This window comes from Convolutriloba macropyga, chromosome 3 (genome assembly GCF_964194025.1).
Source record: "Convolutriloba macropyga chromosome 3, txConMacr16.3, whole genome shotgun sequence".
NCBI classification, from domain to species: Eukaryota; Metazoa; Xenacoelomorpha; order Acoela; family Convolutidae; genus Convolutriloba; species Convolutriloba macropyga.
Genome location: NC_134470.1, coordinates 77727972 through 77747829, shown reverse-complemented (window position 1 = coordinate 77747829; position 19858 = coordinate 77727972). Strand labels below are relative to the sequence as shown.

Genomic DNA, 19858 nt, shown 5'->3' with positions numbered 1-19858 from the left:
TTTAACCAACAGAAAAATTGTTCGGTCCAACAAAACATTGAAAAGATCGCTCAAAAATGAGGCTATGCTACGAAAAATATAACATTGTAACGATCGAAAAAAGCAAACCAAAACCAAGGATAAGTCAAAGAATAATTTTATTTTCTTTGAAATTTATTTGAAAGTCAGTAAAACCATTAGCTATATACCGATATCAGTTATTAAGGTCATTAATATATCTATAGTTGGCCACTGAAACCTTTAATTACCCAATTTTTGGCTTACGTAAACAAAAATTTACAACAAATAGAGGGCAAAAAACTCTACCAAATTCTGCAAGAGAACGGTGTCTCAGCCCCTAAAAACAAATGTTATGCTTCTATAAAAATGTTCAGTTACGAATTTTGTGAAGATTTTTTTTCAGTTAGATTGTTAAGTAATGTGACAATTTACTAAAGAAACAAAAACGACGGCAAAAATAGGCAATTATGCACCAAATTTCTGTAAGAAAACTCTTAGTACCAAAGCCAAGAAACTATTCTTATAAAACAATCCGCCACAAAATTAGTTTGTATTCCATAGGAAAGAAGTTTGACTTGTTCACAGAAATAATATAAAAAATTTACAAGTTCAAAAAATCACTAAAATTACCTCAAAACAAATTTATTCAATGATATAAGAGACATTAGGTAACAATCGAATGCATGGTACAAGTTCACTTACACCTCTTGCAGAAGCCAGTTGATAATCAGACTGCAAAAAGAATAGCAACTTAAATTCAGCTGTATATTCAACTGAATTACTAAACACAATAATTCTCTGAAAACAAAGTATATCGACATTCGGCCTCATTTTAACGTAAATGGGAGTTCTCATTATTAGAGCCGTGATTTGAAAATTTGTGATTTGAAAATTTTGTCAGTAATTAACATTAAAAAGAAACAAAAGCAAAGTATATAAAAAAAATGGCAGCACCAAAATTTATAAAAATTTCTGATTGCAAGAATCCATGATAATATCAAACCTATCCCTGATATTGCGGCGCGCCCAACAGACAGCCCAATTTTTCCAAAATTTTGTGATTTAGACCAATTGTTGAGTGAAATACTTCAAATATTAAAAAAACAATGATGCTTTTTGTATAACTATCGAGTTTAGTTTGCAAAAACGGCTAAATTTTAATTCCAGATGACTTTTATAAGGCGCTGAGTTTCATCTAGCTCTTTTGGAGTTTAATGAGATTGTGTCAGCGGTTTCTAGGTCTCCACTTTCGGCAAACTTCAACAATGTCGATCAAAAAAGCATATTTTGTGCAATTTTTGATGAAAAAGTCTGAATTTTGAATATTGTCAATTTTTAGCCAAAGAAACTCCAATAAAACAATTCAGCGACGCTTGTACCTTTAACAATAACGCTCTACAGTTAAAACTTTTAGCAAATAAGTTAGCAAAATTACATTAGCAAAATTGTGCCAAATTTTAGCAAAAATTACTAAAAATATGAAAAACTCGAATATTCACCAAAACTTCAAACCTCGATAACTCCCTGTAAAAAAAATTCGAAAAATCTTTGGACTTCCAAATTCTAATATGTACGTGCTTTTTAATGATACCACTCAACTCTCTACGATGAATATATCGATCGGCCAAAATTGTCGGAATAACAAAACAGGAGTTCAGATGAAACGGTTTTTTTAAAGTTCGAGTATTATTGCCAAGATTTCAATTGACAGGTATCTTAACGCAGTGTCGCCCTCATATTATGGGTCGTAGTCTGCCCAAAATTTGCCCAGATTTCTTAAACAATAGTAAACAATCAAACTGGTGTAATTAACAATCTTAGTAAATGCAGTACCGCATATCTTTCATTTTCTTTTAATTGCCTCCGAATGACGTTTGAAGCCATTATTGCAGTCGTGTGAGTCTTTTTAATGCAAAATTTTTGCTTGACCGTTTTCTAGAACATTCTTTTGATTTCACTTTTCCAGTGACTTCTTGATTTTTGTGTGACCTACATTGCTCTTATTCAGAAGTTAAATCTGGTGCTAAAACAAAACCGATTGTAAGAATTTCCCGGGTCGTGATATCCAGAATGGCAATGATCGAGTCTATTGCGACGGTGGTCGCGGGTTCAAGCCCCGCCACCGTCAGAATTTTTTGCACCCATAAAAAATTATTTAGCTATGGCCCCCTCCGAATTAAATTGCCCCGCCTGTCCCTGCAGAGCCATTTGTGCCGTTGATACCCAGAATAATTGCGTAAAATGTATAAAATTGAACGAAGAAACTGCTCTGAGTTTAGTGAAGATTTGGGGTCCATATTTTAACGTTTTCCAATGAAAGTCAAATATACTCTGGAAGCTTTTTTTTTCTGAAATGCGCAAATAAATTAAAATTATCTGAAGAGGTTGATTAGATCTAAATCAATTTACAACTGTTTTTCGTTTCTGAGCAAGCAATCAATCGGAACGATTAATTGTCAAAACCCCAAGGTGTATTATACAACTGTGTAATTTTCTACCCTATTCTACTGTAATTTTGATATTTAGTAAATCTGCTTTATCAAAGATTTCCTTGTTTTGAATGCAAATAATAAATTTCAGATCTGCGGTTATGGGCAAAAAAGGACGGCGGAAAGCAGTTTCCGCCGGTTCCGAAAACATAGAGCCTGAATCCCAAGGTCTATCGTCATACGAATTGAAACGAAAATTGCAGCAAACGCAAAGAGCAATACAGAAGAAAGACATCAAAAAGATGTTTTCCTCTCCTATCACGGATGCGGTTGCTCCAGGGTATTCACAGATAATTGCTAAGCCTATGGATTTCTACACCATTAATAAGAAGATTACTTCCGAATCTTATACAATGTTTCGTCAATACATGTGTGATGTTGCGCTAGTAATACAAAATTGCATGACTTACAACATGGGTGAAACTTCTTACTTCAAATACGCTGCTAAGCTTGCTCCCGTGTTTGAAAAGATTTTTAGCAAAGAGTTGGAGATGAGTTTTTCGATAGTTTTGCCACCTCCAAGAACTGAGCCGATCTTACTACGCGATATTATCCCTGGGTACGAGTCGTCCGATGACGAAAGTGATGTTGAAGAAGAAGAATGTGTTGAAAATGAAACTAACGAATGCGAAGGAAATGTGTCGAATTCACCTGAACCTGTCAACCATTTAGCATCTATGGACCAAACAGTTGCTAATGATGAAGACCCAAAAGACAATTTTGTAACTGAAGAACCAAATGCTGTTGAGGACCATTCATCGGAAAGTCCAGTGGTTTGCGGAACAGATGAGCCGTTGGCAAGAGATGATGAGCCGGTAGTTGATTCCTTGCAGTCGAACTGCGAAGCTACGACATGTGAGGAAATTGCTGATAGTTGTGAGAATGTTGTGACAAATCAAGAGGAACAAGATTCGGAGCTTATTATTGAGCCGGACGATACAGTTTCGAATAATAATGGAGTACCGGAATCGATGATTGCATACGAAGATCATTGTGAATCTGGTGCCGAGAACCAAACTGAACAGACAGATTGTAAAAATTTAGATAAAGTTGATGCTTTTAAACTGGAAACTGAAAATAAAGCCAGCTTAATTGTGCCTTTAGAGGTTGATGTCGAGCAGAACTCGGATAAGGTATCTGTTTCTTCTGACATGAGCAAAACTAGTGGATTTTCATTTGCGTCAAGCAGTCATCAACTGCCATCGACCCCAAATAAGCAACGCCGGATTCTCAAAAAGAGGAAGCGGAACGATATGTTTGAATTCGTCGACGAAGAAATACCTGCAAAACCTCTAAACGACATTCCTGGAAAGTCAAAGCTGTCTATTGAAGATATTTTGAACATGTCCAGTGAGCCGTGTGGAGATGCCGAAGACGTTGGGTTGAACTGTAACAACGCTACAGCAGAGAAGCCCTGCTCCCCTATTGAGTTTTCCGACGAGGAAGCTCAATTGACTGTTAATGAGGATAATAATGAGGAGTATGTTGATCAAACAAACAATGAAGAACCTATCATTCAACAGGTTGCTGAGACTGAGAAGGAAAATGAGAATGTGTCCACTGATAAAATTGGAGAAGAAATTATCAGTATACCTGAACAAAGCATACCTTCTGAAAATACTGCCCAGGTCGAAATGGGAGAGAGCTCTGCAGTTGAAGTAATTGTTGATCATTCGATTCCTGATTCCAATAATCAGTCAAATGAAAATGAACCGCCAGCGGTTATTGAAGCAACCGCTTCTCTTGACCAGGACATGATTGCTACATTGGAAGATATTGAAAATTGCATCAAACCTGAGCAGATTATTGACCCTTCTATTTGTCCGGCTCTGCCGACATCTTCAGAAAGCCCTATTAAAGAAACCAGTTCTTCGGAAGAATTGATCAATGGCTTTGCGCTTCCCGATGCAATTGACACTGCGGCTATTGAGGCAGAAATTGAGTGCCAGAATACGACGACTATAGTGCCTCAGAATTTGGAAACTCAAAAGGTTCCGATCATACCTGAAATTACTCCAGAGCAGCATCTGGAAGCGCAATTAGCAGCCAGTATGATTGAAATGGATGATTGTAAATCAGAGGTAATAGAAGCAGTAGAACCTGAATTTGCTGTCAAAGAAGAGGTCACTGTTAAAACTGAGCCCACTCCTGATCCGGAAGTTCCAGTGAAGAGAAAGCGAGGTCGCCCACCAAAGCCGAAAGATCCCTCGGCAACATCACCAGTCAGAAGTAAAAGAGCAAAGACTTCGAAAAAGGTCCAGGCTGAAAAAGCCAGTCTTGAGGCCGGAGCACAGCCAGAGCAACAAGAACCTTCTCAGGAATTTCTTATGCCTGACATGGTGGAACCGAGCCCTCTCATGCTGGGACATCAGTTGCAGGATTTACCAGGCTGCTCAGCGGAGTATAATTCTAATTACAGTCAATCTAATTATGTGCAATCGCAATCTTACTCAATTTCAAATCAGCAATTAACCCCAAATTCAACTGAGTATGGCCAGTTCTTGAATCCTGGTCAGTGCACAAATGCCGTATTTTATCCTGATGTTAACGCACCTATGCAAACATCTACGAATCAAGTGGTGTACCATCCCAATTGTCTAGAAGGTGTTCCGATAGGATCTCAAGGATCTGTATATGTCAACGGTCCGTTAGGGTCGAACTCAGAGCCTGTAATCTGCGAGGTTCCCCATTTAGTTCCAGGGGAGCAGCAGCAGTTACCGTCTTTCAGCCAGTTGGTTACGCCCCAGTTGGCCCCCAAACAGGGATCTCTGGAATCAAGAGACGTAATCATGTCGCCTTCATTCAACCCGACCAGCATGTGCAGCTCAATGGAGAGCTCCATTGCTCATATATCGCCTAGTATTCTTACTTTCACGCCATCAACTGCCATGAATTATGAATCTTCTCCCACAGCGACCAAATACTTCGATGATCTCTTTGTCACACCAGTTAAACCTGGCTCAACCAGTCAGCCAATAACTAATTTAAACCCAAATGCACCTCATGTTGCAAATGTTGCAAGTACATCGGAACCCTCCCAAGCAGCACCGTCAGTTGAAACTACTTCGTCCAAAAAATCGAGTAAGAGAACGGGATCAGCAACTAATGAAGCACCAGCTTCGAAGCACCCTAAGACTCAAAGTGGGTCGACAGATGCACCTAGAAGTTCAGGGGAAGCTGGATCGACCACAACGCAATTACCTTATGTGCAAATCCAGATTAACAACCGAAAATACAAGGTACCCTCCAATACTCCGCTGGCCGGAAGTATGCAGAATCCATTGGGTTACCTTAAAAATGGGGGACTCACCGGCACCCTAAGCTTCTTACCCAAAACTCCGTGTGTAGAGAAACGAATAAACGTCACCAAAGATTGCATTTCGAGCAAAGGTAGTCCACAAAAATTTCAGAGGTTGAACGAGAAGTCAGGTCCTGGCAGGTATCGATATCTGAGCTATGGACCCTATGGTCAATCGGCGCCTGTGAAAGATAAATCAAAAACTTTTCACAAGAATTCTGTACATTTGGATGTGCTTCATTCCGTTTATTCAGGAGCGCTGGGTCTCCAGTTTGCGGAAAGTCTGAAAAATTTCACAAGTGGGATGAATCCTTACATGAAAGGAGTGGTGAACGAGTTCCTGGATTCCTTCACAAACGGGAGGCACTCGTTATACGAAAGCTGTCAGTATCTATCACTGCCTTACTCTGATGACAGTCAGTTAACTGTCACAGACAAAGAGATCAGATCGTTGAAAACTCTCAAAAAATTAGGAATCGATACTTCATTCATTGATGGTTCGAACCCGAAAATATCCGCAGATACAATTTTGAAGTGTGTAGACTCTGTTATCAAGACTAATGCGTGTGATGACAGGCAGGGCGCTCGTCATTTGGAGCTAAATAATTCTGCTACTCCAGGTGATGCAAGTATTTCGAACACTTTGCCTAAAAGTGACGTTAAAACTCCAGTTTCATACCCGAGCAGTTTAACCTCAAGTTCGCTCTTGGGTCGTCCAGCAAATCAAAATCTACCTCGCATTGAAAGTCTCGCTTCGGTGGTTAGGGAGTCTTCAAATTCTCTCACCTCTGGTAATGGTCCAACCAATGTAAACAGTTCAAGTTCATCTTATTTGCAAGCAATGCCGAAAAGCAGTACATCTCAATTCCAAAGTCAAACTGCTTCAAATAGTGCGGGGCCTAATGGTTCTGCTTGGCAAAGCCAGCCTTACATTGGAATCAATGTTCCAAACCTATCAATAGCGAATACACGAGATGAAAATCCAGGTGTACCAGCGGTCGATAACAATTTAGAGCCGACAAATCCATCTCAAAATATACCGACTGTAGGTGATCTGCCGAATGCAAACATAACATCATCAGAATCGATTGATCCACTTTCAATAAGCGTTGTGGAGAGTTTACCCAGTTCTGTTGAGGTGTCACAATCGAGCAGAATCAGCAGCGATCTAGACTTCTCTAATCTACTCACTTTTGACAACCCTACAGATGAAGTTCCGACGATACCGGTTTGCACGAATCAGAATCAAAATTCTTCAATGGAGCTTATAGCGACCAATTTTCTATCAAATGACCTTCCAGTTAGCGCGTCCATGCCTTTAACATCATCAGAGGAACAGAACTTTATTAGTAGATTTGTCGATTCAGTTTCCGATGTAGACACTTCTCATTTTAATACGGATACACGTGCTTTATTTGATGAGTCTGCGAAAGTTGAGTTGATCACTCAAATACGCGCGAAAGCATCTCCGATGACCGGGTCGGATTCGTTTTCAAATTGTGAAGGAACTGTAGGAGTAACGGGGGCTTCAGACCCGCATCCGGATGCGAGGTTGCAACATTCGGATTCCTCTCAGTCTTCAGTTCACGGCAGTGAGTTGACGAGTTTTGCCGAGGCACAGATGAGCTCGACTTTTGATGCGGCTATGGAGGTTCTGACCAATAATTTGAGTGGTGCCTGTGGACCTACCGAAGGTTGCCGAAGAACAGCGGTTGTGCCAAAGGTCAATGTGAACAACAATCGCAATTATAGAATTGAGGACAATCGTACTGCAGTTCAGCTCAGCATTTCTAATGTGCGTGCAGTAGAATTTTCCAATTTTCCTTCTGCCTACAGTGGACCTGAAACTGAAAAATTACCTAACGAAAGTATGGAAACCACTAACGCAGAGATACCAGGTGCACAATATTTAAGTAACTCGACCGATTTTCATAAACTCAATCACTTGTCAAATTATCAAAATAATCTCATGGACTCACAAGAAGCCTCAATATCAAATAAATCTGAACAAGGGTCTCGGAAGGAATCGGAACAAATTGGGGTTCCAACGTCGGAGGCTATTTCATGCGAGACCTCGACCTGCTCTGAGTTATCTGTCAGCGTACCATCGGACTCATTCGGATCTCTCTTCCTAACACCCTCAAATCAAAACGGGAACAACTGCCACGATAGCTCCATGCAGTTACCTTCTAGCATTAGTCCGTTTTTTGACGCTTTTGGTCACATAGAAATGCTCACAACGCCTAATCCCGATTCCAAAATGAGCAACTCAGATGACCAAAGTTTGCCCGACTTTAAGTTCAGCCCAGATGTCCAACCAGATACGACCACAGCCACCACCTCAACGAACGGACCTTCGTCTGGCCACGATATGAAAGAATCCTTGCAATCGTCGCTATGTAATGGATTTGCCGAAGAGCATTCTAAATGCACAACTATTGCACCGTCAGTTTCAAATGCAACCAGCAGTAAAATGTCACAATTCAATGAAGTTAAGAGAACTTTGCCAAATGCCGAGCAGCAGCAGAAGCTGTCGGACAGATGACAGTGGAATCGCAACGATAAATTAAGATGTCCAAATAATGACGCAATTATTGCACAATTCTATTTTCGTATCCTCTTTCTTAACTCTTTCAAAACAAACGGTCGATAATATTAATCCTCAATGCAGATCCGATCCGCAGCTGCTTTAGAGTTCTATCTTTTCTCAATACTTAACTTTGTTTATTTTATGTCTATCTTATCTTCTTTCTCTTCTTTGACTGTCTTAGATTAAAACCTAGTTTAACAATGATAGCCAAGGTTCTTATTAATTGAATAACTGAACCGTGTCTGTGGAGTTGATAAAATACCATAGATATTTTTGCCCTCACGTCAGGGCCCAGTTTCCGTTTTAACATATTTATCGTAGTGACTATTATTATTTATTTGCGTTTAAGATTTAGTAATTGTAAATTTTCTTGTCTTACAGACGAATCTTAGAATTTGAGGTTTTTGTACAAATCCTTTAATATTCTATTCCAAATCAGATCAAAGTTTGCTTTGCAATTCAATATATAGATAGTTGATTCTTTTTTCAAACTCAAAACTTAACACATACTTAAGGTTTACAGTTTGCAGGACATTAGCGAAAAACTGGAAGAGTTGCAATTTGCTGTCCGTCTACGATGCCGTTTTCTTAAAATTGAGATGGTACATGTTTGATATTTTGAGGCTTATTTGGCTAAAGTTTACTCTGGTTAGTGTTTCTATTTTTTTTCATTAATTGGCCTTGAAACGAATAATGTGGCCAGTGCTCCAAGATTTTCATTTATTTACTTAGTATTGAAGTTTAACGTAGAAGACTAGAACGCGCAAATTTTAAGCAGAAGACTCTACTTCGCAAAAATAGGCATTTTGTTGAAGAGTTTTCAAACCAGAGTTGAGTAATTGTTCTCTAGTTTTCACGATTGGGGAACTGTGTTACGTACGAAGATTTAAACACTAAGAAACCGTGTATAGGTCAATCTGCCGAAAAAATTGTACGACATAGGTTTGACTTTTTGACAAATCTCAAATTTGGAGATTCAATTCGACTTTTCACGGTTTTTTTCACTTCACTTGGTTGGGTGGGATTTTTTCCGTTTGTGCCTCGATCCCCCCCCCCCCCCCTACACCTTAGTGGGTGCATATTAGTTGCACCCCCAGACGCACGTGCCATATTTTTTACATATCGATTTGCTATGAAATGACACGTGCTCTGTAATTGGTGGAGCAAAACGTACTGGGGCGCAAACGGATGAAAATCCTTGACATTTCTGGAGCTAAATATGAATCAATCATCACCTTTTGATTTTTCGAGTGACTTTGGCGCCCTTCGTTTTTTGCGTTTTGCGTGATCTAAATTTTTGTTTCACAATTGTAAGCTGCAAAACTCAATTGGCGGCAGTTTAGTGAAGATTGCATCGAAATTGGTTTAATTCAGATAGTTGAAGGGCTAAAATGATCTGTTCGATTCTCATTAAATGCTTAATCAATGAAACTCGGGAAAACAATTTGGCAGCATCTTTTTCAATCAAAGTTCATGGCTTGGCTTAAGTAAAATTATTCAAGAAAGACATCAAGAGCAGTTAATGTTTTCGCACAGAAATCACCGTTCTGTTTGTTTTCTGAGTTGATAATGCAGTTATCTGGAATTTTGCCGTTGATCAAATTTCCAATGCTGAATATAGCCAGGTTTTGACGATCCGGCTGGAAGTTATGTATGGCCGTGAGTTCAATTGAGGCTTTCAAATAATTGCAGTACATCTTGAATGGTTCTCAGGCAACTGTAAAATTTTGTAGGTGGTTTTAATTTGGGTTGTTCGGATTTGGTCTCTTAGGATGGTCCTGGAAGTTTTCATGGGATTGTTTTTTAAATTTTAAAGGCTCCTTGTTTTTTATCTCGTTTTTACTTTCCATTTCTGATATTCAAGTTTAGTCTTTAATTATAGTTTTTGTTTGCTTTAGTCTCGGTGAATTTGTCAGATAAAGATATCATCCTTTTTGCCTATTTGAGTTCAAGTTACGCGCCGATGTCATTATCAAGTATTTGTTTCTCATCGTATTTAAAGTCATTTATGTATATAGTTTTTAAGACAGGAATTTTTTTCTCAGAAACGTTTTGTTTATTTGGAGCTCTGAAATCCATTTGTTCAATCAAATTGTAAGGTCACTAAAAATTAGTACACGTAAAAATTGGGCTTTAAGCAGTCGGATTGATAGCAATTAGCTTAGAATGTGTGGGGAAATATATAGCTGGTGGAAGTTAATTTCCTGGATGTTAAGACAATCCTGATGGAAAGGTAATCCAATCCCATTTTTTGATTGCATGCGTGACTTTTAAGATCCGGGCTTATTTTTTTGGTACGTTAAAAACCGACCTAGCTTAGAACGAAAAATCTTGGATTTTTTCATGGGTCTTGTTTTCTTGCCTTTTTGTTCTTTCTTGAGGCTGTTTATTGGTGATAGGAAATTTCAGTTGTTTTATTTCCGCAAGTTGATGGTAATTTCGTGACTTTCATGCATCCCAAAATCCGATGGCTAAAAATTGTTCAGCGTTATTTGATTTAATTTTTGGCTTTTTCAAATTAATTCGAGACGATTTAATGATTAGCATTTTGATTTTATGAGTTTAAAATACGTTTTTAAAAATCAACTCTGCTTCAGATGCACCTTCTTTTCCTTCGAAGCTCAGTGGAGGACATCTTTTCTCATTTAGAAAGTAGTTGCCAAAAATGTTGTAAAGATCAATTAATTTAGAAATCACCTCCTTCCTACTTATGAAAAGTAAAGCTCGCGTCTTAATTTATGCAGCAAAGACGAAAGGCAAAGGTTTTTTGAAATAATTGATAAACGTATGAAGTTTTTATATTAAATCCTTGAACTCGGTGGTCTTTAGTTTGAAAATTAGCTTGATAATTGTTCCGACCCTTCTTGAGGGGGGAGTACTATATACTCAAATGGGTTTTGTTTTGTTCAGACAATTTTAACCGATCGATATATTCATCGTAATGAGTTGTGAGTGGTATCAATAAAAAGCCCCTCCAGCGTAGAATATGAAATTAAAAACTTTTTTGAATTTCGTGTTTTACAGGGAGCTATCGAGGTTTAAGTTTTGTGAATAGTAGACGGATTTCCGATGTTTTTATTCACATTTTCCGGAATTTCGCCTAAAGTTTCGTGAATTTTGCTAAAATTGGTAAAAGTTATAAGCAATAGTACTTTTTATTTTAGTTTTAGAGACAGAAAAGTATTGTTAACTATTTTGATATAATTGTTTTGTCTAAAATTTTGGCTAAATTTTTCAAAATTCAGCCTTTTTCATCAAAAATTGCCCGAAATAAGCTTCTTTAGACCACTTTGATTAAATATGCCGGAAGTACACACCCTAGAAACAACACACATAAATTTATTAATCTACAAAGGGAGCTAGTTTTACTTCCATTGCCATTGAGAGTACTCTAGAATCAAGTTTTACTGTTTTTTTCTAACTTTATTTTATGATTATCAAGAACGCAGCATTTATTTTTGATCTTTTAACTAACAAATTGTCTAGATCTAAAGCTTTTAAAACAATTGAGTGCTCTAAATGGAGGAAAATTAATGGCGGGGCTGCTTTTGGTCGAATCTTGAACTGTTACAATCGAAAAACAATTCGGATTGTAATCAGTCGGTCTTTTTTTTTAAAAAAAAGTTAGAGCTTTTTTTTGTTAATTAAAGAACAGAACAATTCACGTCAAAGCTCACTCTTGATAGGTCCGAATGGCTTCCTAAACAGTTCCAAGTTAATGTATATATTTTTATAACTGGAAACAGTATGGTCGTTTTGGCTTTTAAAAGTGTTTGCTTTTTAAATAAACAATGGCTTATTGAACTTTTGCCACTAATTTTCTCTTAATTTGGTAATTTTGTAACTTAGTGTCATCAAAGAAAGAATGCTTCTCCTTCCTCTTCTCTCTACTGAATTAAATTTTGTTTTTTGCGGTTTTTTCGCGTTAATTTAGGGTTTTCTGGCTTTGATACTACTGGATTTCACATTTTTTTTGATTTTTAGGTATTGGCCACTTTTCACGTTTTTTTTCTCGTTCTGTCACATCTTCATATTATTGACAGTTCAGATAATACATTATTTGCGTTCAAAATAAGGCACAATTGAACATATAAAAGTCTTGAAAGGGACAGATTATGGCTTTAACGACTTCGACAACCCTTTCTCGAAGAATTTAATTGATTTTTTTACAATTGTCTTTAACTGTCGTTTCACTTTGTCTTTTAATCGTATGAAATTACCTGGATAATGAGAGGTGTCATTGGCATTTTGTGAAGGAATAAATGAGCCTTTTTTCTGATTTCAGTAGATAGCTGATGGCTTTCATGATTTCGAAAACAATTGTTTTCAAAAATAAAGAACTTTTTAACGTCGTTTAACATCGCATTTTTGTTCTTTTTTTATCTATTTGTTTACTAATTTCGTTAATTACAGGTTAAATATGGCATTATTGTTGTCGAGGGTAGGTGCAAGTGTACAATCTTGCTTGGACACGGGTTTTTCGCACAAAAAGTAAACTAATTTTTGATTTTCGTCTGTTTTTTTGTTTTTGTAGACGTAAGACATATTCTGACTAGTTAGAGGTCTCAAGCATTTCTTTGGACGAATTGAGGGAGATATTTATTTATTTCATTTTGTAGCGATTGGCTTTGAAAATGTTTGTTAAGTGTTAATTAATTTTGCCCTTTTTCCTTTTTTGGCCTACCTGTTACCTATTCTGATTAATGAGAATACCTATAGCACATTTTTGGCCTTCGAGATAGGCTCAATTCAGCATATTTTGTGAGGCCAAATATGGCTTTACGGCTTCGACAGCGTTTTCTCAACAAGTTTTACTTGAATTTTTTTGTCTTTGTTGTTCTTTTTGTAGCCGCATGAAAAGCTGATTAATGACAAGTCTTAACGACCTCTTATAGAGGCGTATGTGATCATAAACATATTGCATGTTTTCAATTGCCATCTAATGGTTTTCTTTCCGTTGAATTTATTTGTTTTTAAAATTATGAGCCAATTTTTTTAAATCTTTTTGTTTCTTTTTTGTCTAATTGTTACCGAGCCTTTTTATAGAGTGGTCTCATATCTTTTCTAGTTAAGTACAAGTTATTTTGTTATATTTAGTTTCAGTTTCATCCGACGCTATTTTGAGCTTGTTAGTAATTTTGTTTTTTAGAACGGACATGTTTTTTGATGTAATTATTGTTTGTTTTTGTTGTTTGATTTGCTGTTCGTCTTGACTGGCGTTCTTAATATTGGCATATCTCATCAATCTAATGCATCATTTTTTACTCCATTGAGTTATTTGCCTTGGAGGCTATCTATTCGTTCTTACACCAATTTTTTTAAAAAAATAATTGAATTTTTGGGGGTTTTCGATCTGTTCCTCATTTGGTAGTCAATTATGCCAAAATAGTGGATGAGCGGGGTCGGAACCTTATTTGCTTATTTGAGCCGATCGCACTTTACCGAGTCTCCTTGTTGTTTTTGATAATCAGTTAGCATAAAGTTTCAAGTTTGTTGGAATTTCCGAGCCCGAAAGATTTATTTCAACATCAGCGTTTTTTGAAGTTATTTTCTGTCACAATATTTATGAATGTTCTTGATATGTGTAATCCATTTGCTCAAATTTGCAATTTTATTAGGGTCTTTATTTTTTTCCGCATTTTTATTAAAACTTTAAAAGTACCGTGCATTTAAACTTTAAAAGTAACGTTATTTCTATCAATTGAATCCCTGATCACTTGTCATACATGCTAAGTGAATTTTTTTAACTGCTTAGTCTGAGCGTATAGTTTCCTCGAATAGCTGCGCCGAGCTATTATTGACCTTCTCTTAGTTGTTTATTTCGTCTTAATTTTTTTCATATGTGGCATCATGCTAAAAAAACCTTTTTGAAAAGATTTTTTAAGACTGGATATCTAGCAATCGCAGCGTTTTTGTCCATCTGACAGCAGTGTTTTGTTTCTCGAATTCATGTATGTTGTTTTTACTTTCTTGCTTTCAGTCAGAAATAGAAAACTTGTTCAAAAATTGGATTGTGCTTTAAATAAGCAAATGTTTGTTTTTCATTTGATATATGATGATGTGCATGCGTTTGTGACATTAATCAAAGCGTGGGCTTTGACGAAGATGGACTTCTTTTTAAAAAAAAATAAATGAATATTGAGCTATTATGGTTTTAAGATATGCCTTGACAAAAAATTCAGGCCCTGGCCTCTTTATTATGAATATTCCAGCCCAGGAATATTCCAGGGTTGTTCCAACCCTGGAACTGGTAAGATAATTAGTTTCGGGTTGCTTTGTAAGAACCCATACATTAAACATGCCTACCAAAATTTCTGTTGAGGAATTTTCCTTCGCCTGCATTAACTTATTACAACTTGTCTGATTTTTAAACTGAATTTTCAGTAAAAGTTGCTTTCACCTTGAATGCGGTCTCTCATAATTAATGGAGAACAAATAAGTCTTGAAATTTTCAAAGCTAGTGGTTTTTTCTGTAAACAGAATTTAAGGAGTTTTATTGGCCTGAAGTACAGCTAACGCTTGATGCTAGTATTTCAGCTCCAGACTTGAATTGCAACGAAGTTAATGGCCTAAATGTTTTGTTGTTTTTCTTTATATTTTTTTTTGCGATTGACTTGAACGTGGTTATTATGATTTCAATAGCCAGTATGTGATCATTTGAGTAAGTTTCAGCTAATACAGCTTTTGTATTAAGTTTTTTTATGAGATGTTTGTCGTCCAATCTTTTTCATGAGCATAAGGAGTCAAAAGTAGCATAAGGAGACTCAGTTATAGAAGCAGTTGAGATCCTGAATTTTAGGAAAGCCATCGATTACAATCAAACAGTGAAAACCAAATTTTAAAATGTAATTGGATGATGTTCAAGAATTTGTTTAAAATTATTCAGCGTTATTCAGATGAAAGCTATTTAATCTTTGACCTTGTCGGGCCTTGCTATAAAGTGCTGGTTTCTGTGTTTGATGAACATTTGTTGCCCAACATTTCTGTTTTCGAGCAGACGACCTGAATTCGATTCGAGTGTCAAGGGTGGTGTTTGGTAAATAGCTAAATTGTTAATTTGATCATTTAGGAGGACTTTTCAATCGCTCTCGAACAATAAGTTTGAAGCGATTATTTTATTTGTGTGTGTCTTTTAGCGCAAAATTTTGGTTTGATGGAATTTGACTTTCAATCGACTTTTACATTCATTAAATTGCTCTATCAATATTTTAAGCATTTGACCTCGGGGAAATTGAGGGGACGTTAATACTAAAATTTTAAGGAAAAGGTTGCCGAAATTGGTTTCATGTACGCATGTTACAGCAGAATGGAGCTACAAACTGTGGTTTGAAAACACTTTTTCGTCTTTAGATTAATACTCATTACTTTAGGGTAATAATTGATTTTTAAATTGTTTTTTATTTAAACGGGAAAAATTTGCCTTTTTAGGACCCCTACAACATCCAAGCCAAAACTTATTCGGCAACATGTTAGCTTCTTTTTCATCAAAATTTTCAAATTGCTTACATCCAAATTGCTTCAAAGTATTTTTTTACAAAATTCTAAGTTTTGGAGAAGGGAGATCAAGTTATTTTGCTCATTTCGGAAGGTAGTTTAAGAAAACAATTTTGTTGGAGCAAAAAACAGGGAGTCTACGTACAAGAAACAAATGAAATACTGCCATTTTATCAATAGTAGCCCAAAAATGTTTTGGTCGCTTCAATTTTTCTAAAGAGGGAGCTAAAGAAGAGTCATGCTTTTTTCCCAAATTTTTTGAAAAATGAAGATTTTTTTTAAATTCAATGATTGGATGACCATTTTTTTGTGACGAAAATAATGTCTAGTGAAATAATCAAAATTATTCATTACCGTGTCCCCAGTACCGAAAAAAATTGACTTCAAAGAAAATGGCTGGCGCTTTCAGGTGTACGGAAAGCGCTTTACTTTTGCGAAAGTGGTTTCCGCAAAGCAATTCAGAGTCTCAGAATAAAAAATAGGATCAAACAAATGTGAAGAGTACTTACGTTCGGCTGTAAGGACATTTCACAAAATTTTAATCTTTTTGCCTCACAATTTTACGATTTTATGTTTTAAGATTTAAAAAATGTAGTTTGGTTTATAGTGCAATTAATCTGCTGCACAATTCTTTGCGGAGCGCGCTGCCGTCAATCATATTTTGCGATGAAAAGCAGTTTTCATTTTTCGACTTCCAGTTTAAAACTGAAAAACACTGGCTGGGTTTTCTATACAGGGCACAGTCTTTTCTCCCGCGAAGTTCGAAAGTAGGTTTCACATATACTTTGAAAACTAAGTATGTTTCGAAAGTAAAAATTTGGTAATAAAAACGAGTAATTTTACTCAAAAATTTGGTTCCGCTAGACGTACGTAATGTGGGTGTAAATGTACCTCAACATTCCTATTTTACATTAATCTATTTCAAAATTCTGCGCTGAGGGGACCAAGTTTCTTCTTCAAACGATTTTCAAAAACTTCAAAGAATGTGAGCTCTTTTTCTTTGTTGTTCTGTTTTCTCGAGTGAATCCCACCTCCGTTGAGAGCAGTTCGTCCGATATTAGTCGGTCATATTTCCTCATTTTGTTTGTTTTTATCCCTTTTTTGAGGGGGGGGGGGGGTAGTGGATGTGGTAGCCGTTTTGACCGATCAGTGTAGATGCTCTTAGATATCAATAGAAATAGCTAAGATATCAAGACGAATCCAATGAAGCGTAGAATATTTAAATAGAATTCTTGAATTTCCTTTTCGAGTTGTCGAGAAATTTTGATCAATAGTCTTAATTCAAGCTGTTTCGTTCTTTTGTGGAAAATTTTGTCCATTTTCAGCTAGTTTTGTGTTTTTCACTTATTTTTTTTTATTACGTTTTACTTAGCAATTTTTCTTAGATGGCTGCAAAATTGTTTAGATTGACACTTTCCTAGATGATTTGCCAATGAAATTAATTTCAATAATATTCAATTTTAATAATATAGTGATTTCTATAGAATTTTACCTCGAATTATCTGTAAAAGCGTTTTTCATATACAGCTTTTTAAAATGGAAGGAATAACTGAGGTTTAATCATATACTGTTTTTCGCATAACAATTTTTTATTCAATACTTTTTTCTTTTTTACCATTCGATTGCCAGCAACGCTACTTTCGAAGGCTTATTTATTAATCTATCCTTAAACTTCCTCTAAAACTAGTTGTAATTGATAAATAATAATTTAAATAAAGTTTATATTGCAAGAAAGCTTTTTTTTCTAAAACAGATTATATTCAAAAATTTTTTGTTTGAGAAACAACGTAGTCCTGATCAAGCTGTCTTATCAAGGTTTTGTCGTTTTCGATTATGTAGGTTGGTGACATTTAAATGTTCTAATGTAGTTTCAAGAAAAATCTCCCTCAAAATTCAGCTACCTCTTGTTCGAAGGAATGGTTTACCCAAAGTTTTTTTTTCATTTTCATCCTCTTAAATCATTTGTATCTCGTTTTCAACTATAATCAATAATAAATTGATATTTTACTCATCAATTAAATGAAATTGAATTTTTTCAGCAGGATTTCTAATTACAATAAGCAAAGCGAAACTGGTTACTCTTATTTGTGCTTATCGTCATATTTTGGCTTTTTGGGGGCTTATATGTTTTGTTGAGAAGCTCCGCCGCAAGTTGAAAACAGGGAATTTGTGTCAGGATTGTAAGTTGTGAAATATTTTCATCATTTTTACTCTTGGTTTCTAATCAATGGCCTCATCCAAATCTAATTTAAATTTACTGAAGTTGGGTTTCCTCTTAGAGGACGCTTAGAAAATGAAGAGAGAAGATAAAAATTATTTGGAAGAGAAAACGGAATGTGAATGAAACTCATCCTAATCAAAATAGATTTTTGGTATACAAGCTTTTTGATTTTGTCTTCTCGAGCGGTGAATTGAACTGTTTTTTAATGGTTTAAGGAAAATCGATTTTCGTGGTTCTAGCAGATATTAATTTTCCACTATTTTAGGGTTCCATTGCTGTTCTTTTTTCGTAACTGATATGTCAATGCTTCAGTTCTTGCAATCTTTCAAAAGCATTGAACACATTTGAAACAATTTGCAATGCACAATACAACACTGTTTTCGAAAACACACAATTGTTTTTGCAATCGGTACTAGAGCGCTTATTTGACGAGTAGTTGGTCTCCATAAAGTTGTTTTTCTCAGTTTATTTTTGTTTTAAAATAAATGGTTTCAGTTTTATAAAATTATGGATGTTTAATTTTTTTGAACTGATTCTGAGTTTTTGGAGACTCAAATGCTCAACACAATTGTATCGATCTGGTGTCAAACTTTTTCAAGTTTTGCTCTTTTATCAGAAAACTCTGGATTGCATCTGCATCTCAGCACACTTAAGAAGCACAGAAGAATAATGAAAACAGTTGGAGCGTTCCAAATTGTCAGCTTTTTGGTATATTAAAAACTCTGTAATTTTCATTTGAAAAATTCCGGAAAGGAAACTATGTTTTTGTTTCCTCTGTTTTTTAATCATGACTTCTTTATTCGCTCTCTGTTTTCGATTGTTCAATAATTGGAGGTTTTAAAACAATTTGGAGATTAAGCAGACTTGATTCAAATGAATCCAAAATATGTTCTATTTTCTTGTAAAGATTGCACTTTTTTCTCCCTTCTGTAGATTGTGATAGCGTTATGTCATAGCAAGTTAGCAAAATAAGGCTTGAGATATAACGGGCTTTTTTGCAATAAAAGCGTATGTTGATTTGGTCTCATTGAGTGTTCAAAAGTGTCAAGTGTAAAACTTTAGTCAAATTTCCGTCAGTTTACGTTTTGGTTAGAAAGGGATGGTTTCTTATGTGCAAACTCACACTATCGAGGAGCCTCGTGTTCTGTTTTTTTTTTTACATTCAAAATCATGCAACTATTTTGACCCGCAATTAGTGTTCTTGTTAACTTTCAATACTTTATTCAAATTTTTATGGCTTTTAAAAATCTCATTGGAATTGCATGTGTAATCGTACCTGAAGCGACCATCTAAAGCGTTTCTTCGGTAAGTTTTTTTTGCATTCCACCTTAAAACTTCCAGTCCAAGTTCTCGGTTTTTTAGCGTCTGAAAAAAATGTTTTTCATTGAACATCCATTAGTAGATAGGTTGTAGCTTTTATACTACCCTATTTTAATTTGAATGAAGCGAAATGTTAAACGTTTTTGATTTTGCATAAATGTTGCCATATATGTTTCTGAAATGCATATTCAGTTTATTAACCTCATCATTTTCTGCTAAGTTAAATCAATCCGAAATTATTGTTTGAAAAATTTATGAACATTTGAACATAATGTAGGAAAAATTTACGTCACGTGCATGTTTCATATTTTTGAGGCCATTTTGGTAAGATCATAAAGCATATTTGCTCAATATTAATATTATTTATTTACGTATGTAATCGGTCGTCTGTTTGTCTTGTAGATCAAATTATTTCTTGTTTTAAAAACTCCACAGTTATTGCATTA

General features: G+C 35.7%; 1 protein-coding gene across 1 annotated transcript; it reads left to right on the top strand.

Annotated features, from left to right (window-relative positions):
• The first annotated feature begins 2584 nt into the window (after positions 1 to 2584).
• Positions 2585 to 8853, top strand: LOC142336478 (uncharacterized). Its single transcript, XM_075385352.1, has one exon. It carries the CDS (start codon positions 2591 to 2593, stop codon positions 8330 to 8332), a length of 5742 nt encoding a protein of 1913 aa, XP_075241467.1. The 5' UTR covers positions 2585 to 2590; the 3' UTR covers positions 8333 to 8853.
• The last annotated feature ends 11005 nt before the right edge of the window (positions 8854 to 19858 follow it).

Excerpts from the sequence above, each read along its gene's own strand:
- LOC142336478 (XM_075385352.1), top strand. The coding sequence starts at position 2,591 with ATGGGCAAAAAAGGACGGCGGAAAGCAGTTTCCGCCGGTTCCGAAAAC.